The sequence below is a fragment of the Elephas maximus genome, chromosome 3 (genome assembly GCF_024166365.1).
Source record: "Elephas maximus indicus isolate mEleMax1 chromosome 3, mEleMax1 primary haplotype, whole genome shotgun sequence".
In the NCBI taxonomy this organism is placed as follows: domain Eukaryota; kingdom Metazoa; phylum Chordata; class Mammalia; order Proboscidea; family Elephantidae; genus Elephas; species Elephas maximus.
In genome coordinates, this window is record NC_064821.1 from 38,586,511 (window position 1) to 38,614,148 (window position 27,638).

A 27,638-nucleotide genomic window follows, 5' to 3' on the forward strand; every position below is an offset into this window, starting at 1 on the left:
GGCCTGGCTGCCTCCCTCTGCACCTGGCCCGGCTGTGGGAAAGGCCTCTCGGGAGGGCGGATGCAGGCCCGCGGGGGGGTGGGGAGTGTGACGCGGGCCGGGCCTCTGGGGGCCTCACGGGCCCCCCTCCGACCTGGCCGGCTCAGATCCGCCCTGGCTGCATCCCGGGGCGCGGCTCCAGCTCCTCTTTCTCACGACTGAGTGCTCCTTTCCATGAGGAGGCCTCAGAGCTCAGAGTTCGGCTTAGGAGGGTCACCTGGCTGTGTGTGGATATTCGTAGCACAAACAGATTCAGAGGGCAGGGAGTGAGAGCAAAGCTCCTACCTCCCTTTCGATGTCCCTGGGAATGTCAACAGGCATGTGGACCCCAGGATGGGAGGCCACCATGCCGCACTCGGGGCCCTGCTCGACTATTCTCGACATCCTGTGGCTGCTGCCAGCTGGCAGCCCCCTTCCCCCACCACCTCATAATGAGGTGCCAGCAGCGTGGCTGGGCCCTGGAGCTGATGCACACTGGGCGGAGCCATTGTTGGCAATGCCGTTGGCCGAGTTGTTTTAGATTCGGGCACTCTTCCCAACTCTGGTCAGTGAGCTATGAGCAGGGGAGTTCTGAGGTGGGGGCTCCTGGGTGAAAGAGAGGCCTGGTTACCCCCCATCCCTCCTTCATTGCTTCCCCCCAGAACACGATGCCAGGAGCTTCTGCAGCCACCTTGCGGCCGTGAGGAGAAAGTTAAGAGAGACATCGAGATGCCTGCTTCGAGCCTTGGAATCACAGTGCCGCCAGACCCACCCAGAGTCTCTGACCTCTAGCTTCGTGTTACAAGAAGTGGCAGTGTCTGTGCTGCTGGAGATAGGATCGGCAAGATGTGCTAATGCTTGTAACCCAAAGAATCCCCAAATATCAGCATGACAGGTGCTGTGGTTTCTCTGCCTCAAATAAGAAAACAGTTGCTGTTGAGACAACTCAGACCCATGGTGACCCCACGTGTGTCAGAGTAGAACTGTGTTCCTCAGGGTGTTTGATTCTTTTTTTTTTTTACTTCTGATAAATACATAAGTAACAAAACCTTTGCTGGTTCAACGAGCCTCACATGGACAGTTCATTGACATTAATTACATTCATCATGTTGTCCAACCGTCACCGTTAACCATTGCCCAATTTTACCATCTCCCTCAACAGAAGCTCAGTGTCCCCTAAGGCTCCATAGGGTTTTCAGTGGCTGATATTCCGGAAGTAGACTGCCCAGCCTTTCTTCCGAGGTGAGCCTCTGGGTAGACTCAAGCCGCCAAACTTTTGGTGAGCAGCTGAGCGGGACATCACCATTTGTACCGCCCAAGGACTCCTCGACTCACATAAGCTAGGAGTTTTTGCAAGCAACAGAAACTGACCCTGGCCAGCTTAAATAGCAAAGGTACTCATTGGAGGGCTCCTAGGTAGTGCATAGATGTGGCTGAATGGCTAGAAAACCAGGCCCAGAAAAAGGTATGAGTCAAGGTGTGAGGCCCCTGGGCCCACAGTTCCCTGCCAGGGAGCTTGTCTTAGTTATCTAGTGCTGGTATAACAGAAATACCACAAGTAGGCTGCTTTAAAACCAAACACCAAACCCAGTGCCGTCGAGTCGATTGCGACTCATAGCGACCCTATAGGACAGAGTAGAACTGCCCCATAGAGTTTCTAAGGAGCGCCTGGCGGATTTCAACTGCTGACCCTCGGGTTAGCAGCCGTAGCACTTAACCACTACACCACCAGGGTTTCCAGGCTGCTTTAGCAAACACAAATTATTTTCTCCTAGTTCAGGAGACTGGAAGTCTGAATTCAGGGTGTCGGCTCTGGGGGAAGATCCTTGTCTCTTTCAGCGTCTTTTCCTTGGTTCCTTGGAGATCTCCAGGTAGCAGGTATCTTTCCCCAATTCTGGTTACTTCTTTCTGGGCCTTATCTACTGTTTTTATATCTCAAAAGTGATTGAGTTTAAGACACACCTTACCCTGCTATGTCCTCATTAACATAACATAGAAAACCCTATTCCCAAACAGAATCACATTGCAGGTATAGGGGTTAGGATTCCAATACAAATTCGGGGGGACACAATTCAATCCATAACCGAGCTGCTTGGTGAGGACACGTCTGCCACCATGGCAAAATCCAGGGGCCTCAGTCGGCATTGCTGGCTGCTGGCGGTGCTCGGCCACAGCTCCCCGGGGAAGCAGATGCCCCTGCCTGACGCTGTTTCTCTGCGCCACTTGTTCCTGAATAGAGACCTCCTGTCCACACTGGGAGCCAGGGCCCCAGCTCCCTGGGGTTGGCAAAGGGGACACATTAACATGAGAATCTGCTTCTGCTATGTAATGAACACCCCCAGTCCCAATGGCAGGCACCAGTAAACAGTTGTCTCTCAAGGGTCAGGGGTGTGTCTGTCCTGGGCTGGGCCGGGAGTAGGGGGGGCAGCTCTGGTTCCAGGTGAAAGGCTGCGGATGGCCCAGAGGCCCCGCTCCACCTGTCTCTTCTCCCCTTTGGACCAGTGGCCACCCAGGGCCTGTTCTCACCTGCAGTGGAGCAGGGGACACATGGACTCACGGGAAGCCACTGGAGGTCAGGCACATGTGGTCACTTATGTCATGTGCCATTGGCCAAAGCCAGCCATGTGGTCGATGATGGAACCTAAAATCAGAGCCCAAGCACCATTAACCAAAGCAAGTCACATGGCTGAGCCCCAAATTGGGGCCCCTGTGTCATTTAACCAAAGCCAGTCACATGGTTGAGCCCCAGCTCTTGGGTGGGGAATATGTCACCTTTAGAAAAACAGCTACAAGGCCATGGACACAGGGCAAGGAGACAGGAGCGGGGTGGGACCAGCAGTCTGAACGCTTGGCTTTGGGGCTTCTGTTGTAGAGGGACCCTGCTGCCCCATGGGGACTCCCCAAACCTAGGATCAAGACCTAGGATGCTGGGCCACTGGGAAGAAAACCCACCTGCCTTTGCTACAGCCCTACCCCTCCATGTCAGGGGACCCCCTCATTTGCATGGTGGATGGGGGCTTGTGAATGTCCTGGGGCTTTGGAAAGTGGGGGTGGGGGTGCATGGGATGATCAGCTGGGCCTCGGCTTGGGTTCCGGGTACTGGCTTTGTGCATGTTATGGAAAGGCTGGCTGTAGATGGCTGCCCGGTGTGAGTGGAGCCTGTAGGTAGGGGAGGAACTACACTGTTGGCTCCATCCCCTTGGCCGCTGTCCCCTCAGTCCCAGAATCTCCCCTTGACAGGCTTACCCTGTCCTACACCCAGCCCAAGGAGTGGTGGAGAGGGAGCCAGTGGTCTTCCTTCTTCCTGTCCTCTTGTCCCACTTGGCTGTAAGACGTGGGGTTGGGGTCTGTCATATTTCGTTTCCGACAGACTCTCGCCTTTCACTGCATCTTTAAACCCAGCTCTTGCAAAGTGTCTGATGAGGGCCTGGCTTGGCCATCAGAGATGAACCCTGTCAGCATTCCTCTGTGCTTTCCTGCTCCGATGGCCCTAACTCACCTCTGGATTGACGAAGATCCCATATAAGGAAGCGCAGAAAAGCAAAGCATGAAAATTAGCATTGCGACGTTTGCTTCTCTAACAGTTACCGAATGCTTTTAAGAAGTGGGCAATGTGCTAAGTGCTTTGCCCACATTATCTGTTTAATCTTCCTAAGGGCCTGCTATGAGCAGAGCCAGTGTCCATATTTAACAGGGAGGGTAGATTGCATTTAGAGGTTTCAAGTCAAAGAGTACCATGGCCTGGATACAGGGGAAAGGACATTTCAACCTGTGCAAAGGCTCTGAAGCAGGGCCCAGCAAGGCTGGGTGGAGGATATGAGAAAGGGAAGGCGAGGAGGTGAAGCCAGCAAGGAGGAAAAGGGCCAGTTGGAGCTGTGAGGCAGAGGAGAGAAAACGATCCTATAGGCTTGGATGTGTGCTGTGTGACTGAAGTGAAGCTATTCAACAATCAGACACTCCCAGCCCTATGGGGTCAGGGCTGGCAGGAGAGGAACCCAGGGCTGTGTGAGCCAAGAGTAAGGAATGAAACTCTGCTTGGAGGTCAGGAAAAGCTTTCTGGAGGAGGGAATATTTGAGGTGGGCTTTGAGGGATGAGTAGGAGTTTCTCAGGCAGAAAATGAGTTCAGTCAACAAATACTTCCAGATGCCCCCTCTGTGCCTAGTCTTGTGTTGGCTCTGGGGACCCAAGGAAACAGAATAAACTCAGAGAAGTATACAAAGGAGTTTAAAAAAAAGGGGGGTGGATTTTAAAGTGCCCAAAGCTCTTGGTATGGAGAACAAGCCTTAAGAGAAGGGGACTTTATGTATCTGTGTCCTTTCCCCATCACACAGGAAGCTCTTGAAGGGAAGATCCTGGCCGAGCAAACATACTTTCTACTCCTGACCTCAGGTCACTAGCGGGGAACAGACAGGATCCTGGAAACAGCTTCCTTCAGAGAGCAGGGCGTTCCTGGGTTATAGGACACACAAACACAGGGGAGCCACTTCAGACAGGGACCTCGGGGAGGGTCTCAGTGGAGGAAGGGCCTGAAAGATGAGAAGGTGCCAGATACCAGAGGATCTGAGGGGAGAGCAGGCCAAACACAGGAACAGCACATGCAAAGGTCCTGAGGTGGGACAGCCGGAATGGGGGCCACAGGCTGCATGAGCTGCCAGGAGGGGAGAGAATGTTTTACTAAATTCAGTGGGAAGTATGGTATCCATCCTGGTTTACAGAGACCCCTGGTCTGCTGCAGGGAGCAGCCCTGAAGCCCTCCCCATCCCCAGGCCAGCACTCTGGCTGCAGCAGCTTTCTGAGATGGAGGAAGACAGTGAGCACGATGGGGCTGGGTTCTTCCTGAGTTGCCAGCCGCTGCTTCCTTGGGGTCAGTGGAGTGGGGAGGAGGGCTTGGGCCACATTCAGGCCATTGTGCAATAAGCAAGGCTGGCCACTTCCTCTGACTCATCACAGGGGCTTAGGACAGATTGAGTTACCACCGGGTGTGGGGTGAGCGGGGTGAGTTGAGCTGGCCTGGCCCCTTACTTCTGCCCAAACAGGTGTGCCGCCTCCCAGCACCTTACTGTGCCCTGACACCACCTCCTTCTCCCTCCAAATCTTTTTTCCTCAATCTCTCTGTGCCTGGGAAGCAGCTTAATCTGTGAGTGATCAGGGTAACCAGCATTGTCAAGCACTTACTCTGAGCCAGGCACTTGATATACATTGAAAAACAAAACAGTTGCCGTCAAGTCAGTCCTGACTCATGGCGACCCCATGTGTGTCAGAGCAGAACTGTGCTCCACGGGGTTTTCAGTGGCTAATTTTTCGGAAGTAGACTGCCAGCTCTTTCTTCCATGGCACCTCTGGGTGGACTTGAACCTCCAACCTTTCGGTTAGCAGCAAGTGCATTCACCGTTTGCACTACCCGGGGATACCTGACACACATTAACTGCATTTAAACCTTAAAAAAAACAGCTCAGAGAAGGAAGCTGAGCTCTGCCATGAGATAGGCCTGAGTTCCAGTCTTGGCTCCAGGGCTTGCCTTGCTATGGCCAGCTGCCTTTCTTGCTTTCTATTTCCTGACCTCACAGGATGGTGGAAAGAACTGGAAGGCATATATGCAGAGTGCCCAGCCCTGATCCCTTGGAGCTTTGGTCTTAATCAGTGCCAGGGGCAGAAAATGGAATTCAAATAGACTCAGGCGAAAGAAGGAATAAATTATTGGATCATATAACTGAAAAGATATGATGCTGGCCTCAGGTGTAGCTGGATCCAGGCACTCAGAAGATATGTCTCTCTACCTTTCTGTTTTCCTGTGTGAGTTCCCTCTCTTGGGCCAGTTTCTTCCATTTGGCAACCTCTGTCACTGCAGACCTGTGTTATCCTTAAACCAGTAGCCCACACAAAGGAGTTTCTCCTTCCCATGGCTCCAGCAAAAATCCCAGGATTGCATCTCATTGGACAAACTGGGTCACATGCCCACCCTGAACCAAATGTGGTGGCCAGAGAAATGGGGTCTGCTGACTGCCCAAGGCTTCCACTTTGGGGTGAGGTGTTTGTGGGGAGAGAGGGAAGTGAGGCCAGCCCCATCCACATGTCATGGGCTGAAAGTTGGAAACCGTTCTCTGGAGGACAGCTGGGTGGTGACATCAAAATGCCATCTTGAGCAGATGCTTGTTAGGCAAAAAAGACAAGTTTGCAAAAGTGCTCAAAACAATATAAACAAGAAAAAATCAGGGCAGTGGTGGTGCCCAAAACATTCTAAATATATGTGTGTATGTATTTTAGCATGGACAATTGACATTTGATTAAACTGCTGTAAAGCCAAAGAAAGCATCTTTGGAAAATGATGGGGTCCCCTTTGATCTCCCTCAGTGCTCCCTCCAGCCACCCCTTGGTTTAGTAAAAAGTGTGCTTGCTGTGTGATGACAGCTGCCCCAAATTTCCCGCTGCACTGCCCTCCCTGCTTCAGGCTGCCCTTTCCCCCACCCCTCACCCCCAGTTCTGGCACTTCAATATAAACCTTCTGATATTGGCAATCACAGTCCTGCTTGGGGCGATAGATCGATGTCAAAGCACCCTCACAATGGGGAGACCCTACTTCCCCTTTTTAACTGGGATTTCTGGACTTTCCTTTAGCACCCTAAGTAAAGCTGGGGTCTCCGAACAGGACAGGACTGGCAAAATTCACACAGAAGAGCCTCAAGTGCTGTAATTTCTATTCTTTAGGTCCCTGGGTGGCATAAACAGTTTGTGGTCGACTACTAACTGAAACGTTGGCGATTTGAACCCACCCACTACAAGCCGTGGAAGAAAGGCCTGGTGATATGCTTCGTAAAGATTACAGCCAAGAAAACCCTATGGAGCAGTTCTACTCTGTAACAGATGGGGTAGCCAAGAGTTGGGATCAACTGGACAGCAATGGGTTTTGGGTTTAAGGATCTGGGGGGATAAAGAGAACCAGTCAAATGTCAGGGAATAGGGAAAGAAAGGTGTGGAAGACAACTCTCGGGTTTATGGGCTGGACTCTGCTTGCAAGGGTCAGGCCTCAGCTCAAATGTGCCCCCTCCCCTGACCATGGTGGCTGAGGGAGCACCCCTCCCTCCCTCCCTCCACCTCGCTCCAGCCCATCATGGTTTTTATTTTCCACATTACACCATCGCCATCTGAAATGTTCTTGGTGCTGCTTATGGGTTGTGTGCGTCCAACCTCCACGAACTCTGCACCCCATGGGGGCGGGGACCGCATCTGCTTGTTCATTTCTGTACCTTGGTTTGCCAGTTTGTAGTAGACACTCAACAAATACTCGTTGAATGAATGAATGCTCTAGTCTCAAAGCTAGGGGTCCAAGTCCGGCCCTTGGGGGGTGCCTGGCTCCCCCTTGCAAAGGGTCCCGGCCGGCTGTCTCACTCTTGGGGGCTCCAGCGCCCCAGCCCATCCGGACCTCGTCCAATGAACGGCCAGGTGGCCGCTGTCCAGCGAGCCAGGCGGTGGCTCACCGCGCTTGCGCAAAAATCTTATTCGCTCCTCCACCTCCGCCCCCCGCCAGCCCTCCGCGCCGCTGCTTCGCCTGAGAGAGCCTCCGGTACGCGCGCATGCGTCCTCGCCTCCACGCCGCGCGCCGTTCCCGTGCGCCTGCGCCACGCTCCCGGCCGCCGGCGCGTCTGCGCACTGCCCTCCGCCCGCGGGCCCGGCCAGCGCTTGCGCGGTGGCTCGGGCGAGTGGGGGGCAAGGAGGAGGAGGAGTGGAGGAGGAGGAGGAGGAGGAGGAGGAGGAGGAGGAGGAGGTGGCGGCGAGAAGATGGCGACTTCGAACAATCCACGGAAATTCAGCGAGAAGATCGCGCTGCACAACCAGAAGCAGGCGGAGGAGACGGCGGCCTTCGAGGAGGTCATGAAGGATCTGAGCCTGACGCGGGCCGCGCGGGTAAGGGGCTGCCGCGGCCCAGCACTGGCCGGGAGGGGGCGGCTAGGGGCGGGGGCGCTGGCCGGGCGGCTAGGGGCGGGGGGCGCGGGGGGCGGGGCGGAGGCGGAGTGTGCGTGGCCTGGGGACAGGTGTCCCCACCCTCCGGACGTCGTGGGCGGGACAGGGGCCCCGCATCATTGATACCTGGAAGGGACAGGTGCCCCACATCCTTTCTACCTGGAGGGGACAGGGACCTCTACATCATTGCTACCTGGAGGGGACAGGTGCTCCTGCATCATTACTACCTGGAGGGGACAGGTGTACCCATATCGTTGCTACCTGGAGGGGACAGGAGACACCACATCATTGCTACCTGGAGGGAATAGTGCCCTCTCCATAATTGTTACTTGGAGAGGACAGGTGCTCAGGTGCCCACATCTCATTGCTATCTGGAGGGGACAGGTGTACCTAGATCATTAGTACCTGGAGGGAACAGGTGTCCTCGCATCATTGTTACCTGCAGGGGACAGGTGCCCCCAGCCTGCATTGCTTCCTGGAGAGGGCAGGTGCCTCTTCATCGTTGCTACCTGGAGGGGATGGGGCCTTTACATCATTGTTATCTGGGGGAACAGAGGTCTCTACATTGTTGTTAGCTGGAGGGGACAGATGTCTCTGCATCATTCCTACCTGGAGGGGACAGGTGCTCCCACATCATTGCTACCTGAGGGGGACGTTTCTCCCACATCTTTGTTACCTTGGTGGGATGGAAAAAAAAAATCAAACCTGCTGCCATCAAGTCGATTCCGACTCATAGCGCCCCCTTAGGACAGAGTAGAACTGCCCAATAGAGTTTCCAAGGAGCACCTTGTGGATTTGAACTGCTGACCTTTTGGTTAGCAGCGGTAGCACTCAACCACTACACCATCAGGGTTTCTCTTGGCAGGACAGGCACCCCAAAATCATTGTTACTCGAGGGGGGGAACAGGTGCCTGTATATCATTGCTACCTGAGAGAGGCAGGTGCCTGCACGTAACTGCTACCTGAAGGTGACAGGTGCTCCCAAATTATTGTTACTTGGGATAGGGACAGATACCCCCACATCATTACATGTGGGGACAGGTGCTCCCACATCATTGCTATCTGAGGAGAACATTGTCCCCATATGATTGTTACCTGGGGGGACCAAACTGAAGAAACCCACTGCCGTTGAGTCAATTCTGGCTCATAGTGACCTTACATGACAGAGTAGAAATGTCCCATAGGGTTTCCAAAGCTGTAAATCTTCACAGAACCAGACTGCCACATCTTTCTCCCATTGCTTTGGAGAGGGGACAAGTTCCCCAAATCATTGTTATGTGAGGGAGACAGGTGCCCTTACATCACTGTTACCTGTACTCCTGGGTGCTGGAGGAGCGACAGATGCCTCTCTTGGGGACCTGGGTGGGATAGGTATCTCTCTCAGACACCTGAGAGAAGGGTCAGGTGCTCTCCCCCATGGTGACCTGGGGGTTGGGAAGGCAGGTTGTGGTCAGTCCTGGAGCTTAAAGTGGGGATAGCCACCCTTCATGCATCCCATGTAGTAGGGCCAGGTGATGTTTCCCCCACTGGGACAGGGTCAGGTAGGACCAGGGCGGAGGGACAGCCTGAAGGGGCATCCCAGGTTCTGCCAGGGGCTGGGCTGGGGTTGGGCGCCTTGCTATTGTCCTGGGCTGCTGCTCTTTGCCCACACAACCACAGTGAGGTTCCCAAGCTCCTCTTGCCTCAGTTTCCGCCTTTGTTAGTTGTGGGCCAAGGAGGTAAACTGCTTTGCCCGGATGGCAGTGACCTCAGCCACAACTCCTGCAGAACGGTGGGACCCCTGGCCTGCGCAAGAGGCCTCAGGGAGGGGTTGGGGGAACTTGCTGAGACCACCTCCCTGGGTCCGAGCAGATACAGTCGGGGTGGACCGACCCTATGTGCAGCTCCAGCTCCTTGGTGGAACTTTCTGTCTATGTGGTTTTATAATAGGTTGCTGTTTTTCACTGGGTAGTGACCTTATATACTTGGATACGTGTCTTCATTTTTATGCATTTGTTCATCACCTATCTGCAACTGCTGCTTGGTGGACACGGCACATCGATTTGGCTCAAGCGCCTCATGCGTGTGATCAGGATGTAGAGGAGGAGGTGGTTGGTGAATGAGTGCATGCATGAATGAGTGAAAGTGTGCAGCATAAATGTCCCCTGAAAGACAGGGCTTCGAAGGCAGGGGTGGTGGCTTCATCTTATCTGCCCTGCTGGCATGCAGTAGGTGCCTAATATTTGTAGCGTGACAAGAGGTCACACTACATGGCTGTGGTCAGGGATGAGGTCAGATTTCTGCCTTGGAATTGAAGATAGATTATTGTTTTAGAAAAGATTGTTTTTTAAATAACAGGTTTATCGAAGTATATTTCACATACCATACAATCCACCCATTTAAAGTCTACAACTTAGTAGTGTTTAGTGTACTCAGACTTGTGCGGCCATCACCACTGCCTAATTCCTTAACATCCAGCAAGAGATCCCGTCCCCATTAGCAGCCACTCCCCACTTTCCCTCCTCTCAGCCTCAGGCAACCACGAATCCACTTTTTGTCTCTGGATTTTTCTGTTCTGGGCTTTTCATATAAATGGAAACACACAGTATGTGGTGTTTTGTGACTGGCTTCTTGCGTTCAACATGATGTCTTCTAGGTTCTTCTGTGTTGTAGCATGTGTCAGGGCTTCATTCCTTTTTATGGCTGAGTAATATTTCATTGTATGGATGGACTACATTGTGTTTATCCGTTTGATTGTTGTTGCAAGTAGAAAAGATTTTCAAAATACCCAGCTGGCGGTTCTCTTAGCCGTGGCGCCCACTTCCCGTCTCCTTTCCCCTCTGTTCTCTTCCTTTGCATGGGGTGGAAGGAAGGTGGATATGGGCGGGTGGGGGGACTGGACCCTGGGTAGAGGCGAGCTTCCATTGGATTTTGGAGACACTCAGAGCATTGTTCTCATCCGGGGTTGATTCTGTGTCCAGGGATGCTTAGTGATGTCTGGGGACATTGTGGTTGTCACAAATGGGGGAGTACTATTGGTGTTGAGTGGGTGTGGACCAGGGATGCTGCTCAACACCCCGCAATATTCAGGATAGCCCGGTGCCTGAGAATGATCAGGCCCCAACTGTCCCCACTGCTGCAGTGGGGAGCCCGGAGTTAGAGGGTGGCGGGAGGCAGACTTGGGGTAAGAGCCCTGGATGTGGGCAGGCAGTGAAAGTGCAGCCACAGCCTACGGGCTCATGGCCTAGGGCAGAGTGAGGAGGCCTATGGCACTGGGGCAGGTCTACCAGTGGTTCCCAGCCAGCGTGCTGCCCCAGGGCCAGGGGCATGCCCCCCCCCCACAGTAGATCCCAGGAGTTTGCCAACGCCTCTGGATAGGTGAGGGGTGGCTATCAGTACCTGCTCCTCTGCTGTGGATTCCGAAGGGCGGCATGTCCACTCCTGCGCAGGGAGACCGCCCTTGCCTCTGTGGGGATCAATTCTCCGGTGGTGGCAGCAACGGGATGGTCTTTAGATTTTAGCCAACCCACACCCCCATCTCCTCCACTGGGAGAGACTGCTTATCGGGCACAGGGCCGAGAGGCGCAGGCTTTCCCCTTCTGCCCTCAGACCCTGGGCAGTGTGTGGTAGGGTGGATTGGGTGCTCTGCCGTGTGACTTTGGGCTGGTTTCTCAGCCTCTGAGCTTCAGAATCCTGACCTGTAGAGCTGGCTAGGAGCTTTGGTGGTTCATCGGTAGAATTCCTTGCCTTCCATGTGGGAGACCCGGGTTCGATTCCTGACCATTGTACCTCATGCACAACCACTACCCATCTGTCTGTGGAGACTTGTGTGTTGCGATGCTGAACAGGTTTCAGCAGAGCTTCCACACTCAGATGGACTAGGAGGAAAGGCCTGGTGATGGACTTCTGAAATCAGCCAGTGAAAACCCTGTGGATCCCAACAATCCAACCAATCACGGGGATGGTACAGGACTGGGCAGCATTTCATACTGTTGTGCATGGGGTCACCATGAGTTGGGGCCGACTTGAGGATAGTTGATTGTAAAGGTGAGAGGCTTGTTCTTTTCACAGAAGGGCATTTTTGTTTGTGGGATGCTGGGGACCCCTTAGTGGACAAGGCCTGTGGGGCCGTACTCTTGGGGAGCTGACACAGTTTTAGGGGACCTGGTAAAGAATAATGGTAAAGGGATGGCTTGGAGAGAGTAAAGGAGAGGTGTGTGTTGGGGGCACTGAGGGCGGGGGGCTGGCACCCCAACAGTGAGATGGAGCCCCCATATGCCGAGTGCCCGTGGGAATGAGGTTCCGGGTGGGGGACGGTGGGTGCAGAGGCTTCAGGGAAGAAGGGTTTGGTGGGGATTAGAACAGGACCAGGGGCCTGGAAGGGCACACATCCTACGTAGTGAGGAGCCTGGGGGGTGTTTGCGCCTATGAGAAGCTGATCTGGTTTGTCTTTTTTAAAGCAGTTTTATTGAGATACAATTCACATACTACACCATTTAAAGTGTGCAGTTCAGTGGCATTTAGTACATTCACCATGTTGTGCAGCCATCCCTGCCTAGTTCCAGAACATTCTCATCACCCTAAAAGGAGACCCCCTACCCATTAGCCATCATTCCACATTCCTTCCTCCCCCAAGCACTAGGCAACCACTAATCTACTTCCTGTCTTTGGATTTGCCTGTTGTGAACATTTCATGGAGCCCTGGTGGTGCAGTGGTTAAGAGCTTGACTGCTAACCAAAGGGTTGGCAGTTTGAATCCACCAGCTACCCCTTGGAAACCCCATGGAACAGTTCTTCTACTGTCTTATATAGGGTCGCTGTGAGTTGGAATCGACTCTTTGGGAATGGGTTTGTGACATTTAATATAAATGGAGTTATGCAATGTGTCCTTTTGTGTCTGGCTTCTCTCACTGAGCATAATGTTTTCAAGGTCTATCCAGGTTATAGCATGTATCGGAACTTTATTTCTTTTTATGGCAGAGTAATACTCCATTGTATGGATGGACCACATTGTGTTTAGCCGTCATCTGTTGATGGACACTTGGGTTGTATCCACCTTTTGGGCTGTTGGAATAGTGCTGCAATGAACATTGGTGCACAGGTTTCTATGTGGACTCACATCTACATTTCTCCTGGGCATATTCCCAGGAGTGGAATTGCTGGGTCAGGTGGTGACTGCATGTGTAATCATTTGAGGACACTTCCTGTTCTAAAGAGATGGCTGTGGCTGTGAGTGGGATGCACGTGGGGGCAAGAGGGGACATAGGGAGATGCTGAGAGGTGGCCACAGGAGTCTAGGTGGGGAAGGTGATGGCTCAAGCTAGGGAAGAGGCTGAGGGGATGAACCCCAGAAATGGTAGGTTCTGGTGATGTGTTGGCTACAGGGCTGCCCAGATGGCCATGTCGGGGGATGGGGCACGGGAGTGGAGAGATGTGCAGGGGGATGGACATGAGGGTGGGCAAGATGTGAGGTGGGGGACAGATGTGCAGGAGGGATAGATGTGTGGGAACGGTTGGACACAAGGGGAGGACAGCTACGCGTGTGGATGAGACATGGGGGATGAACATGCATGTGGATAGATGCAGGGGACGGATGTGGGGGGATGGATGTGTGTGGGCGAACTTGGGGGGCGGATGTGGAGGGAACACGTGCTTGTGGACGAACACGGGGTGGATGTGGGGGGATGGGCACGCGTATGGATGGATACAAGGGGAGGGACGTGTGTGGATGGGAAGGGGGGATGGACACGGGAAAGATGAATGCAGGGGGGACGGATGCACGGGAAGGACAGACGTGCAGGAGGATGGATGTGCGTGTGGACAGGATTTGGGGCGGACAGATGTGCATGGGGATCAATGGGGGGGTAGATGTGTATGTGGATGGGATGTAGGGGGGATGGACTTACGTGTCGATAAATGTGCATGGTGATGGATGTGCGTGTGGATCAGATGCGTGGTGGATGGGAAGGGTAGGGCGTGTACAGGAGCCATGTGTCTGACCGTGGCCTTGGAGCCCGTCATGTGCGGCGCTGGGCAGAGGTTGTGCTGTGTAACTGCAGGCCTGCAACTCGCCAGGTTGGGAGGGCATGTGTCCTCTGGCCTCTTTGGGCACTGGTCTCACTCAGGCTGGAGAAGAAGGGTCCCTGGGTGTAGGCATGGGTCAGCAGCACACGGGTTAGCTGACGACGGGGAACACTTCCCCCTACAAGCCCTGCTCCCGCAATGCCTACTGTTGTGGCTACAGCCTTAAATTCCACTGCTTCTGAGCCGCTGCCCAAAGGACAGGCTGATCATCTTTGCAGCCCATGCCTCCCATAAACCCCAACAGTCTGAGTGCACCCCAGGTGCGTCCTGTGTACCCGCAGTAGGCTGAATGGTGTCCTTCAAAAAGACATGCCCATGTCCAGCCCTCTGTGAATGGGACGTTGTTTGGAAGTAGGGTCATTGCAGACGTGATTAGTTAAGGATCTGGAGATAAGATCATTATGGATATAAAACCAAAGAAACCAAACTCACCACTGTCGAGTCGGTTCTGACTCACGGTGACCCCATGTGTTCCAGAGTAGAACTGAGCTCAGTAGGGTTTTCTTGGCTTTAATCTTTATGGAAGCAGATTGTCAGGCCTTTCTTTCCCAGGCCCGCTGGATAGGTTGAAACCGCCAACCTTTAGGTTAGTATTTGAGCACAAACCGTTTGCACCTCCCGAGATATGTTGTTGATGTTAGGTGCCGTGGAGTCACCTCTAGCTCCTGGTGACCCCATGTATAACAGAGCAAAATGTTGCCCGGTCCTTGGTCATCCTCACAATAGTAGGTATGTTTGAGCCCATTGTTGCAGCCACTGTGTCAGCCCAACTTGTCGAGTGTTGTCCTCTTTTTCGCTGACCCTCTATTTTACCAAGCATGATGTCCTTCTCCAGGGATTGGTTCCCCCTGATAACTTGTGCAAAGTAAGTGAAACAAAGTCTTGCCGTCCTTGATTCTAAGGCATGTTCTGGATATTGGATGGGTTTAAATCCAATGGCAGTGCGTATAAGAGGAAGGGAAGGAAAAACAGAAAAGGAGGTGGCCACGTGAAGGCAGAGGCAGAGATTGGCGTGACGCAGCCACAAGCCCAGGACCACCTGGAGCCATTAGAAGCTGGGGAAGACAAGGAAGGGTCCTCCCCTAGAGCCTCTGGAGGAAGCGTGGGCCTGACTACACTTCGATTTCAGACTTTTGGCCTCAGAACCAACCAGTTGCCATCAAGTCGACTCCAGCTCATGGCGACCCCACATGTCAGAGTAGAAGTGTGTTCTGTAGGGTTTTCAGTGGCTGATTTTTCAGAAGTAGGTCACCAGACCTTTGTTCAAAGATGCCTCTGGGTAGACTCGAACCTCCAAACTCTTGGTTAGCAGCCAAGTGTGTTCACCATTGGCACCACTAGGGACTCTACAGTGTGAGGAAATAAATTTCCCTTGTTTTACACTGCCCTGTTTGTGGTCATTTGTTTCAGCAGCCACCGGACTCACACACTCCAGCCTGCGACAGACCCTTCGGAGTTCTGATTCCCCGTTGGAGACCACCTGTGGGGGGAGGGGCAGGGACTCCCTGACATCTGTCCTTCCCTGGACATCTCACGCCAGACATGCCCTAGAGTGGACACTTCATTCACCTGTCAGAAATTCGGGTCTTCACTTCTGCTGGGAATGAGGGGCCGGGTAAGGGTGAATGAGACACAGGACAGGGTGGGAGGGAGCGTGGCTGCGGCTTCAGGGAATGGAAAGAGTGAGTTTGGCTAGAGGGTGGTGGGGCATGGGGGGGGGGGCGAGGTGAGGTGTGTGCGAAGAACTTGGATTTTATTCTAAGAGGGGTGGGGTGCCACCAGGGGCTGTTCAGAGAGAAGGGTGACCAGCTTGCCTTCTGCGTTTGTGGAATCCATACTCTGTGCTCGGCACCATGTAGCTTCCACCCAGCGCCAGATCCTTGATGCTCATACCTGCCCCCACCCCTGCCAAGGAGGGGGTCATTGTTTCCATTTTGCAGAGTGGGAAACTGAGGCCAGAAGCATGACCTGTTTGGCACCAGTGCAATCTCACATTGACTATATCACTCCACGCCTATTGGAAACCAAAAAGCAAACCTGTTGCCGTTGAGTAACCCCATGTGTTACAGAGTAGAACTGTTCCGTAGGGTTTCTTGTCTGTAAACATTAAGGAAGCAGATGGCCTGGCCATTCTTCCGTATTGCCGCTGGGTGGGTTTGAATTGCCAACCTTTCAGTTAGTAGTTAAGTGCTTAACCATGTGCACCACCCAGGGCTCTATTAGAAATGTGTTTTTCACAGCACCCCAGCACCTACCCGCCAACCTGCACAAAACAGTGATTTCTCCAGGGTGTCCCCCTCACTGCGTGTGGACATGCGGATGAGGTCTGGTCTGTTTCATTCAGAAAAGCTGGTTGGGACCCACCGCACTGATTTCTTCTCCACCACTGTGGGTCTGCAAATGCCACCTGTTTCTGTCAATAAAGTTTTGTTCTTGTTTTGTGACAACTGACTTTTTTGTTTTATTGTGGTAAAAATATAGACGACAGCACATGTGCCTTTTCAGCAGTTTTTACATGTACAGTTCAGTGACATCGGTTGTGTTCATCGTGTTGTGTCGCCATCACCACTGCCCGTTTCCAGTGATTCCGCCGCCATTTTTTTTTTTTTTAAGTGCACCATAAGCGGTGACTCCCAGCTCTCCACCCTCCCATCTCTGGTAACCACTAATAAGCTCTGGTCTCTATACATTTGCCTATTTCATATAAGTGGGATCATACGATATTTGTTCCTTTGTAACTGACTTCCTCCGCTCAGCATGTATTTCGGGTTCGCCCATGTCCTAACGTGTCGGAATTTCATTTCTCTTGTTGATTTTGATTTAGGAGATGGCAGGTGTTACAGAGTGGGACTGCTCTGTGGAGTTTTTTTGGCTGTAATCTTTATGATTACAGATTGCCAGGCCTGTTTCTTCTGCGGCGCTTGTGGGTGGTTTCGAACCACCAACCTTTAGGTCACCAGCCAGCCACAAACCGTTGGTTCCACCCAGGGACCTTAGAACTTCATTTGTCTTTATGGCTGAGTAAGATTCCACTGTGTGGATGGACCACAATCTGTTTATCCATTTACCTATTGATGGATACCTGGGCTGTCTCCACCTCTGGGCTACTGTGAACAGCGCTACGGGGAACATGGGTGTACAGGTTTTGTCAGTAATGTTTTATCGGCATGCAACCACACCCACTTGTTGACATGTGTTCTTTGGCTGCTTTTGTGTGACAACAGCAGAGGTGGGTCATTGTGACAGAGACCATCTGGCCTGCAAAGTGGAAATAATTTACCATTTGGCTGTTTATTGAAAAAGCTTGCCTGTCCCAGGCTAATGGGTCTCTTCCTCAGTTTGAGACCCTTTGACCTGGAGCAGCAAATAGGGAATGCCAGGGGCATGGTGGATGGTGGTCATCAGCTCTCCCACTTCCAAGGCCTCTGAGCCGCCTGGGGAGACAAGGAATGCAGACTGTTGGGCTCTCCCAAGCCTCTGCTTTTGTAGGTCTGGAGTGGGGACCAGAATTCTGAGTGGGGGTCTTAGTGGCTGACCTGGGCACCGAGGAGGGTCTGGATGGTGCGTGGGCAGGGGCTAGCCCCTGCTTGATGGCACAGGGGTCCACATTAGTCTGCAGAGCCCAGAAGGTGTTCTGCCATCGCTGTCTCCAAGGTTGGCCAGGGACGTGGCGCCGCATGACTCTGCCCCAGGCCAGTCATGTCCCCACCCTGTTCACTGGCTCCTGTCTGTGCTGTGGGCCTTCCGGCCCCTCCACAGGGGCTGGATGGAGCTAATCAGGTTACTCTGGGCCAGAGCATGGCACACCTCGGAAGCTCTCAAGATGTTGATCCGTCTCCCTGCCGGGGCTTCCCGGTTTCCAATGGCTGTAGTTCTCAGGCGTCAGATTCTGGCTGCTTGGGGAGCGCTGCTCGGTGAGACGAGGTGGTTTGGCTCAAGTGTCGGGGCTCAGAGTCACCGGCATGAAGGTGTCTTCTGAAACAGGACCCTCTGTGTAATGCCAGGGGAACAGTTGGATCTGGGAGAGCTGGCTGAGTGCTATAGCATGGCTTGCCCAGCACCAGGGAGGGAGCCTTGGAGATTTCCAGGCCCCTCCATGTAGAACAGTGTCCCCCCAGGGCCACGGCCGACCTACAGGGTATATTGACCACATCTGGGGATATATGTGGTTGTCATAACTGGGGGGTGCTACTGGCATCGAGTAGGTGGAGGCCAGGGATGCTATGCAACACCCTACCCTACAGTGCACAGGATGGCCCCAAACATCAGCAGTCAAGGTGGGGACCCCTCATTAATTATTTGGGGGGGGAATTGAGTTCAGCTCCTGCTCAGACTATAAAAGAACAGTTGCTGTCGAGCTGACTGTACTCACGGTGACCCCGTGTGTGTCAGAGCATGATTGCACTCCATCGGGTTTTCAGTGGCTGATTTTTCGGAACTAGATCAGCAGGCCTTTCTTCTGAGGATGCTCTGGGTGGACTTGAACCTCCAACCTTTTGGCTGTAGCTGTGCACTTAATCGTTTGTGCTACTCAGGCATACCCCAGAAAAAAATTCCCGATAGGTTAGATCGTACAAACCTGGGTGACCTTGCAATTTCTGTGATTTCCGTCCTCTCTCCCTCCCCACTCTGTGTGTATTTAAGTGTGTGCAGCGTCATAGGACTTCAGTAGGTCAGATGGTTGTGGGACACAGAGTCTCTTGAGGGTCAGTGGAAGCCTCTAACCCAGGGGTTCTCACCTGGGCAGTTATGCCTCCAGGGAACATTGGCCATGTCTGGAGAAATTTTTGAGTGTCACATCCAGGGAGTTCTACTGACATCTGGTGGGTGAAGTCCAGGGACGCGCTGCCCAACACCGTACAGTGCGTGGGACTGCCCCACTCCAGAGAACAATCTGGAGCCAAATGTCAACAGTGTCGCAGTGGGGAGCCAGGCTTGATCCCCCCGCTGCTGGGACTATGAGGTGCAGACAGGGTGGGAGGAGGCCCCCGGCTGCATGAGACAGAATCCTCCAACCTGGGGGCATCTGACAACAATGTTGGGTAACCGATGACATCGTGTCGAGTTTGCAGGGGGGAAGGCTGAGGCCGACAGAGCAGGTGTCACAGAGCCTCATAGGTGGGAGAGCTGGCATTGGGCCAGTGTATGACCTAGAAAGGAAGTCTGTTCAATTCCCCTGTCCCACACGGCCTTGGGCATTTGCTAGTTGGTCAAGGGGGGTGTCTTAGTCTCCTAGTGCTGCTATAACAGAGATACCACAGTGGGTGACTTTAAAAAGCAAACATTTTCTTACAGATCAGGAAGCTAGAAGTCCGAATTCAGGGCGCCGTCTCAAGGGGAAGGCTCTCTCTGTCCGCTGTAGGGGAAAAATCCTTGTCTCAGCTTCTCTACATTTTTCTCAGCCTTCCTTGGCGAGTTCTAGGTGGCTTCTATCTTTCCCCTATTTGTGCTTTTTTCTCTCTGTGCCTAATTTGCTCTTTTTATATCTCAGAAGTGATTAGGTTTAGAATCCATCCTGAGTTAACATAACAAAGAAAACCCAAATGGGATCCCATCCACAGGATTAAAAAAACCAAACCAGTTGCCGTGCAGCTGATTCTGACTTTTAGCGACCTTATAGAACAGAGTAGAACTGCGCCTCCATAAAATTTTCAAGGCTCTAATCTTTACAGAAGCCAACTAGCACATCTTTCTCTCATGGAGCGGCAGGTGGGTTTGATCCACCAACCTTTCAGTCAGCAGCCAAGCACTTAACCACTGCACCACCTGGGCTCCTCCATCTACAGGTATAGGGGTTAGGATTTCAACATGCATTTTAGGGGACACAATGTGTTGGGGCAGCAGGAGCCCTGTGTGTGGAGGAGATGGCTCATGGAACATCGACTGTGTGGGGAGAGTGGCTGGGAGGAGGTGGGGGAGGTGGCAGAGGGGTCCGGACCAGGCCCAGGATGCGGGCAATAGGGGACCATGGAAGTTTCCAGAAGGAGGCGATATGCTCTATGCAGGGAGTGGCGGAGGCCAGCCTTGCAAGAGCCCACATCTGTGCTCATTGGATCATTGTTACAACCAATGAGAAAGGGCCTGTGGCTCCCTGCATTGCACATCTGAGAAATTGAGGCACTAGAGGTCGAGTGGCTTGTAGTGTAATGTAGTGTATGGAGGAGCTGGGATTCAAACCTGTATCTGACTCTGAGGTCCATGTTTTTCCTAAACAAGCTGTTGTTGTTAGCTGTTGAGTTGTCTCCAACTCATGGCTGCCCCACGCACAACAGGACAGAATGCTGCCTGGTCGTGAGCCATCTTCATGACCATTGTTATGCTCAAATCCATTGTTGCGGCCACTGTATACTCTGAGGGCCTTCTAATCTAGGGAGCTCATCTTCCAGCACTATATTGGACAATATTGTTATGATACACAGAGTTTTCATTGGCTGATTTTCAGGCCTTTCTTCCTAGTCTGTCCTAGTCTAGAAGCTTCACTGAAACCTGTCCACCGTGGGTGACCCTGCTGGTATTTGAAATACCAGTGGTGTAGCTTCCGGCATCACAGCAACAGGCAAGCCACCATGGTATGACACGGGAACCATCTGTAAAGGCCTCCGTTGTCTGCTGAGCCACAATTCACATTCAGCTGTCTCCCACTGAGGAACATGGAGGTCGGCCCTAGTTTTCCGCAGACAGAGACGTTCTTCCTGTTTGTCCTCAAGCACGTAAGCTGTTCAGTTTACGTGCCTGGGCACAGCTGCCCCTCTGTGTCTCCATGCCTCTTGCATAGGGAGGAGGGTGCAGCAGCCTTAGTGACGGAGGTGGCTGTGGTGGCAGAGAGGGAGGGCTGATTTGGGGTATTTAGAAGGTAACAGTGACAGGGTAAGAAGCCCTGGTGGTACAGTGGTTAAGCACTTGGCTGTTTACAAAATGGTCCGCGGTTCAAACCCAGCGACTCTGCCGGAGAAAACACCTGGTGATCTGCTCCTGTAAAGGTTACAGTCTAGGAAACCCTATGGGACAGTTCTACTCTTCTGTAGAGTTGCTGTGAGTCAGAATTGACTCGACGGCATGTAACAACAACAAAGTGACAGGGTCGTCGGGGCCCTGTGTCTTAGTTTCTTAGTGCTGCTAAAACAGAAATACCACAACTGGGTGGCTTTAAAGAACAGGAATTTATTTTCTCACAGTTCAGGAGGCTGGAAGTCCAAATTCAGGGCACCGGCTCCAGCGGAATGCTCTCTGTCTGCTCTGGGGGAAGGTCCTTGTCTCTGTGAGCTTCTCTTCCTGGGTTCCTTGGCGATCTGCAGGTGGCATCTCTCTTCCCCCATCTGTGCTGCTTTCTCTCTGTGCCTACTCTACTCTTTTTATATCTCAGAAGTGATTGGCTTAAGACGTGCACTATACTGATGAGGCCTCATTAACATAACAAAGAGAACCCTGTTCCTAAATGGGAATCGCATCCACAGGTATGGTGGTTACTATTTCAACATATATTTTAGGGGGGCACAATTCAAACCCTAACATTCTGGATGGTGTTAATGGTTAAGCACTCAGCTGCTAACTGAAAGGTTGGCAGTTTGAACCCACCCTGGGGGTACTGTGGAAGAAAGGCCTGGCAATCTGCTTCTGAAAGGTCACAGCTTTGGAAACCCTATAGAGCAGTTCTACTCTGCACACACGGCATCTCCATGAGTTGGAACTGGCTTGATGGCAATGGGTTAGTGACAGGGTTTAATGGGAGATGGGCAAGTGGGTAGGGTGGGAGTCTACTAGGCTGTGCTATAAGAACCAAAGCAAAGGCGTGAGGGCAGGCGGGTCCTGCCTCCCCTTGGAGCTCATGGGGTGGAAAACCCTCCATTTCTGGTTGGGGTATCTTTGACTTTGGCCCCTTCTTCCATCATCATGTCCAACCCAGACCCAGGACAGAGGGTGGTGCCTGCCTTGACTGGGCTTGACAACCAGGGAGGGGCGGCGGGGTCCAGGTGTGCAAACAAGGAAGCCACCACATGCCTCTTGGCCCAGCATACGGAGAAAGTCAATATTTATTATTTGCCAAATGGAAACGAAGCGCAGCCAAGCCATCTCCTTAGGGTTCTGAGTTGGCTGCGGAGGGAGAGAGTGCGGGGCGTTCTGCAGTACTCTGACCCTCAGAGAGGGTGGCACTGTCCATTGGTGCCAGGCTCAGTCTGCTCCCTGGATTTCCATGGGGGATATTGGACCCAGGATGTCCCCTTTAGCTCTGTTCCCTGTTCAGTGGAGGGCACAGTGGTTCCCCCTCATTGGATTGTGGTAAGATTCAGATGAGTTAACGTGTGTGGTGTGTCCGGAATGGGGCCAGGCGTGTAGGCAGTACTCAGTGCGTCTTGCAATAGTTGTGATTCTGGAGTCGAGCACATGGAGGACATTTAGCAGGCACGCAGTGGGTGCTCAGCAGGCACTCAGTAGGTACACAGCAGGTGCTCAGCAGGCACTCAGCAGGCACTCAGCAGTTGCTCAGTGGATGCTCAGAAGGTGCTCAGCAGACATTCAGGAGGCACAAAGCAGGCATTTGGCATACACTCACCTGTTCCATCCAGTGTCCTTTAAAGGGCTGGTGTCCCCCCTCACAGTCAGGCTCCCACCCCGGGTAGTGGAAGTGTGGCCCTCCACCTGGGACCTGTCCCAGGTGCCGAGGGGCCCCTGAAGCCAGGAAGTAGCATGGGGTCTCAAAGGAGCTTCAATTTTGTGAAAAACTTCGGGGAGACACCCCAAGTCTGCAGTAACCGCACATGGTATTGAGGGAACAGACAGCAGACCCTCATGGGCTAGGGCAGGATGGGCTTGGGGCAGCGGGATGTCCCCCCCCTTCAGGAGTGCCTGGGGGGAATGTTAGAGGCACTGATGTTGCCCAGTGAAGGACTGAGTCCTGGCCTGGGCCACCTGTGGGGGGGGGGGGGCGGTTTGCACCAGACCATCCATTCCTTTAGTCTGTCACCTGGACACCCTAGATACCCTGTCCTTGGGAAGCACTCCGAAAACCAGCCACCAGCAGCTGATCCTGGCCCCGAGGAACATCAGCCTGTTGTCTGTTCTGGTGCTCTTTAATTTACTCTGAAGGTCAGTTCCTCAAAAGCTTAACGTGGAGTTGAATGTGCTGGTTCAGATTTTCAAATGTTTCACATTCATTGTCCGAAAAGTATACCACCCACTTGACAACCCTTGCCCAAGAGTCAAGGGACGCTCCTCTTCCCTCCTGAATGGAAACAAACAAAAACCTTTCACTGTGTAACAAAAGTTTCAATCAAAACTCCCAGTCCCCATCATTAAACAAGCAGTAGTCATCTGTCTCTGTCTCCTTGATGAGTCCCTTTTGATGGCAAGTGTGAGGCTTCCCACAGGGAATACCTTGGGTTGGTTGGGTGCCAGGCAGGCTGCCCTGGCCAAGTTTTGGGTGATGTCCCATGGATTGGGGTGAGGGATTGGCCTTTGGCTCTGGGATGATAGGGGCTCCAGAAACGGTTTTCTTTTTATTGTGGTGAAAATGCGTATAATAAAACCTCGACCATCTCAGTCATTCCAAGCTGTACAGTTTAGTGGCATGGATTACATTCTTCAAGTTACGCAATCACTCTCGCTGTCTTTTTCCAAATCATTCCACTACCATTAACGTAAACTCACCGTCCCCTAAGCAAAGCTCTCCCTTTCCCCTTCCTTCCCACTAAGTGTCAACTAGTAAAGTTTGGTCTCTATGCATTTGCCTCTTCTAGATATTCCATGTAAGTGTGATCACACAACATGTGTCCTTTTGTGACTGACTTCTCTCACTCAGCGTAATGTTTTCAAGGTTCATCTGTATTGTAGCATGTATTGACTTCATTTCTCTTTGTGACTGAGTAATACTCCATCTGTTGGTGGGCACTTGGATTGTTTTCACTTTTTGGTGATTGCAAATAGTGTTTTGATTAAATAAATACCCACCTTTGGTCATCCCCCCTACACACATTCGTTTTCTGGTGGTGGTGGAGCTGGAGTAGTGCTGGGCGCTGGTGGGGCCAGACGCTCTGGCATCCAGCCTCCAATGTGTGGGTGTCACAGTGGTTTGAGGAGGGAGGCACCCTGAGGGCAGTGACTTGGCATAGAGGGGCACGTCCAACTGGGGGCTTCTCTGAGCTCAAAGGTGACCTTGACTGGCAAGACGAATGGGGGGTGGGGAAGGGTGTTCTGGGCAGAGGGAACAGCATACACAAAGTTAGGCTATGTAGAGGACCGCTTGTTTGTCAAGGTGGCAATGGGGGCTGCAGGGGGCCGGGGGTCTCCCTTGAAGAGCGTGCTTACCCCACGTGTTGGATCTGCATCTGTGCCTCTCATGCTCCCATGGTTTGCCCCTTTGACGCTGTGTGGACCGCTGTGCTGTGTCTTTGCCAGGACTGGTGCTGGCCTCCCCAGGCTGGTCGCCCTGAGGAATGGGCTGTTTCCTGCATCTCTTAGGGGCATCTTCAGGTGGTTTCTATGGCTCTGCCTCAGGCTTAGCCACCGCAGCCTTGTAAACCTGGGCCCTAGGTGTTCTGGAAGGGAATGTGTGTCATCCTGCTCGTGGATAGCAGTCTTTGCTCCTCGTGTCTCCTGCACGATCAGTCACCTGTCTCAGGTGAGAATTTGCCAGAAGCCCCTGCTGCTCCTGGGAAGGCGGGGTCTGGGGTTTGATGTCCGCAGGTCTGAATTCTGGCACTGCTGCTGTGCTGGCCAGAGGGCTTAGAGCCCTGGGGCCCAGTGGCTGAGTGGGGGACAGCTGAATCCCATTTTCTCTGGATGAGGCCACTGGCTCCGTGCTGAGGTCACTCCAGCCACAGGGGCCTTAGTGGTCCGTGTGTTCATGAGCACTGGGCATCAGCCGAGTGCATCCTCCCTATGCGGCTCCTTTCCGGGCCCCCCAGATGACCAGTAAGGACCTGCATCAGGGAATTACCATGGGCTGTCTGTGGGTCATTTGTGGGTCGTTCGTGGGTCATCCTGGCTCCTCCGTGGGCTGTCCAGGGTCACTGTGGGTCATCCCTGGATTGTCTGGGGGTTGCCCTGGGTTGTTTGTGGCTCATTCTAGTTTGTTCTGGTTGATCTGTAGGTTGTCTTGGGTCACTGTGGGTCATCCCTGGGTCATCTAGGGGTAGTCCTGGGTTGTCTCGGGGTCACCGTGTGTCATTCCTGGGTTGTCTGGGGGTTGTCCAGGAGTCGTTCTGGGTCATCTGTGGGTCATTGTAGGCCGTCAGTGGGTTGTCTGTGGGACACTGTGGGTTGTCCGTGGGTTATCCATGAGTCATTTGTGGGTCATTCTGGGTAGTCCATGGGTCATCTGTATTGGTGCTGTGTTCATCCAAGCCCCCCAGGAGCTCTCAGCCTGCATACATGTGATGAACAGTCCAGTTGAGGCGGAGGGATGCATTGGGATGGCAGGACGAGACAGGGACCCACTTGTGACCTACGCCACCGGCCTGGTGGCTGTGTGGATGCGCTCCCCTTGCCTGTCACAAGTCTGGAGACCAGTCGCCCCCGGTTACACTGGTGCAGGGGTCTGACATGGCCGCTTTTCCTGTACCTGCCATGTGACTGGTTACAGCACATGTCCGTTCCCTTCCTCAGTGTCCTCATCTGCTGGGTGCCCTGCATGGGATCCCTGTGGTCAGTGAGGCCAGCCTTGTCTGCTGTCCCCTGAGGAGTCACTGATCAGAGCTGGTGGGAGGTGTGGCCGGGTGAGCAGGTATGAAGGCTGCCTGGAGGAGAAAGCAGCAGGAGGGGTGCCCCATGTTGATGGGTGCAAGGATGCATGGGGTCTCCGAATGGAGGAACAGTAGATAAAGGGTGTGGGGGTGTGGATCCAGGTGCAACTGGTATGAGGTGTGTCTGGGGCATAGGGAGGGGAGGACTGGGGGTTTGGGCCTGACTCAAGGCCAATGACTACAAGGAGTGTGAGGGAGGGTCTTGGTACTGTGTATGGTGCTGGCAGGAGCTAAGAGGCAGAGGAAGCAGATGCCATGAGCCTAGTGGGGGTGCTGAGATAGGGAGGGAATATTCTGGAATCAGGGCTGGACTGGGCCTTGGGAGTTGTTGGCTGATGGGTGGTGGACAGGGTGCCTGGAAGGGATGACCCTGTAATGGAAGGGTGGGGCCTGGGAGGAGTTGGAGGAGGGCAGAGGTGGTCCCCATATGAGGAAACGTGTCACCAGGTACCAGGCAGCCGGGCAGGCCGAGGTGACTGTAGGGTCACCTGCCAGGCTCCCATGTCCTCTGTGGACACTTGTCCGCCTTGTCTCTGTCCCCATCATCAGTGCTGTGGTGTTCAGATGCAGGCTGGACAGGAACCTCACTGCGTGCACGTGCCATCTTGCAGACGTCTGGGTGCCTGGGCTCAGAGCCTTCCCTCCCCCCAACCCCTGCTGCCCCACCCTTGTGGACAAGCGTCTGGTGTGGCGCTTGCATGCATGGGGTCTGTGGCTGTCCAGGGGCAGCGGGGCCCAGTGGGTGTGGTAAGAGTGGCCCAGAGACCCAGGTGGTGAGGCTTCCCCAGAGGAGAGGGATGTATCAGGCAATGGGGTACAGCAGCTGCAAGAGGACTAGCTTGGGGATACAGGAGTGTCCAGGAAGGAGGTGGGGGCCGAGGACTGCTGGGTCTGGGGCACCTTGTGGAACCTTGCCCTTGCCATTGCCATTTCCATGCCCACTCATCAGACATCCTCCTGTGGGGAGGACTGTCCACTTATGCTGGGGAAGGGGATTGACAGGTGTTTCAGGGACATGGGAGTCGGCTGAGCCCAGGAGGGAGGGGACATCAGGAGGAGGGACTGCCAGGCTGGGGAGGGGCATAGACAGGAGTCTGGGGGCCAGCAGGGACTGTGTCCATCTGGGAATTGGGGCGAGCCCCAAGTGTGTCAGCACCCCTCTCAGAATCCTCTGGGGGATTGGAAGTGCATCCAGGGAGTGACCTGGGAGAATTTCGTACTGGGGCACCATCTATCTGCCCCAATACAGGGCTGCTGTGATGAGGGGCCAAAGGGACACCTGCCCTGCTCCCCATCTTCAAGGCTGATCCCCCTGTCCAGGCTCTTCCCAGCCACTGACTTAGAGTGGGGAGCTCAGTAGAAGGGACGTCTGCCCCAGTCATCCTGGCCTGGCACCTTCTTGTCATACTCAGAGTCAGGACCCTCCCCACCCCAGGCTCCCAGCCCCGTTCCCTCCTCTCGTCTCCTTGCTTGAGGGCCCACCCTCCTGGCTTCCTGCACTGTCCCCCATTCCTCATTCACTCAGCTCTAGGGGGCCTCTGCCACACTGGGCTCCTGTCTGGAGCACTTTTCCAGCCTCTGGCCCCTCCCTTGGAATCCTTGGCCGCCTCCTCATATCTGTGGCCTGTCTGCCTGGCTCTGTGCCCTGTGCTCCTCTGACCAGTACCCCTTCTTGTGGGCATGCCAGTGCTCTTTCTTGGGGACCCAGAGTGCCGCAGGGCCAACATGCAGGGGTCATGCGGCTGCGTCCAGTTGCCCCCTAGCTTGTGGGCCCAGGACAGGCGTGGAGCATGTGCAGCTTCCCCACAGAAGGTCAGTTCCCTCTGGTTCTCCCAGGCCCCCCTACAGGCCCCCCTGCA

At 53.6% G+C, this 27,638-nt stretch overlaps 2 protein-coding genes across 3 annotated transcripts in view; one reads left to right on the plus strand and one right to left on the minus strand.

Annotated features, from left to right (window-relative positions):
• The window catches only part of FKBP8 (FKBP prolyl isomerase 8), a 281,109-nt gene that overhangs the window by 106,077 nt on the left and 147,394 nt on the right, over positions 1–27,638 (minus strand). The window lies entirely within an intron of this gene.
• CRTC1 (CREB regulated transcription coactivator 1) overlaps positions 7,784–27,638 on the plus strand; it is a 66,701-nt gene continuing 46,846 nt past the window's right edge. For both annotated transcript variants that reach the window (XM_049877471.1, XM_049877472.1), the window contains exon 1: positions 7,784–7,921. In XM_049877471.1, coding sequence (XP_049733428.1) covers positions 7,796–7,921 — 126 coding nt within the window. In that variant the 5' untranslated portion in view covers positions 7,784–7,795. The remainder of the gene's footprint in view (positions 7,922–27,638) is intronic.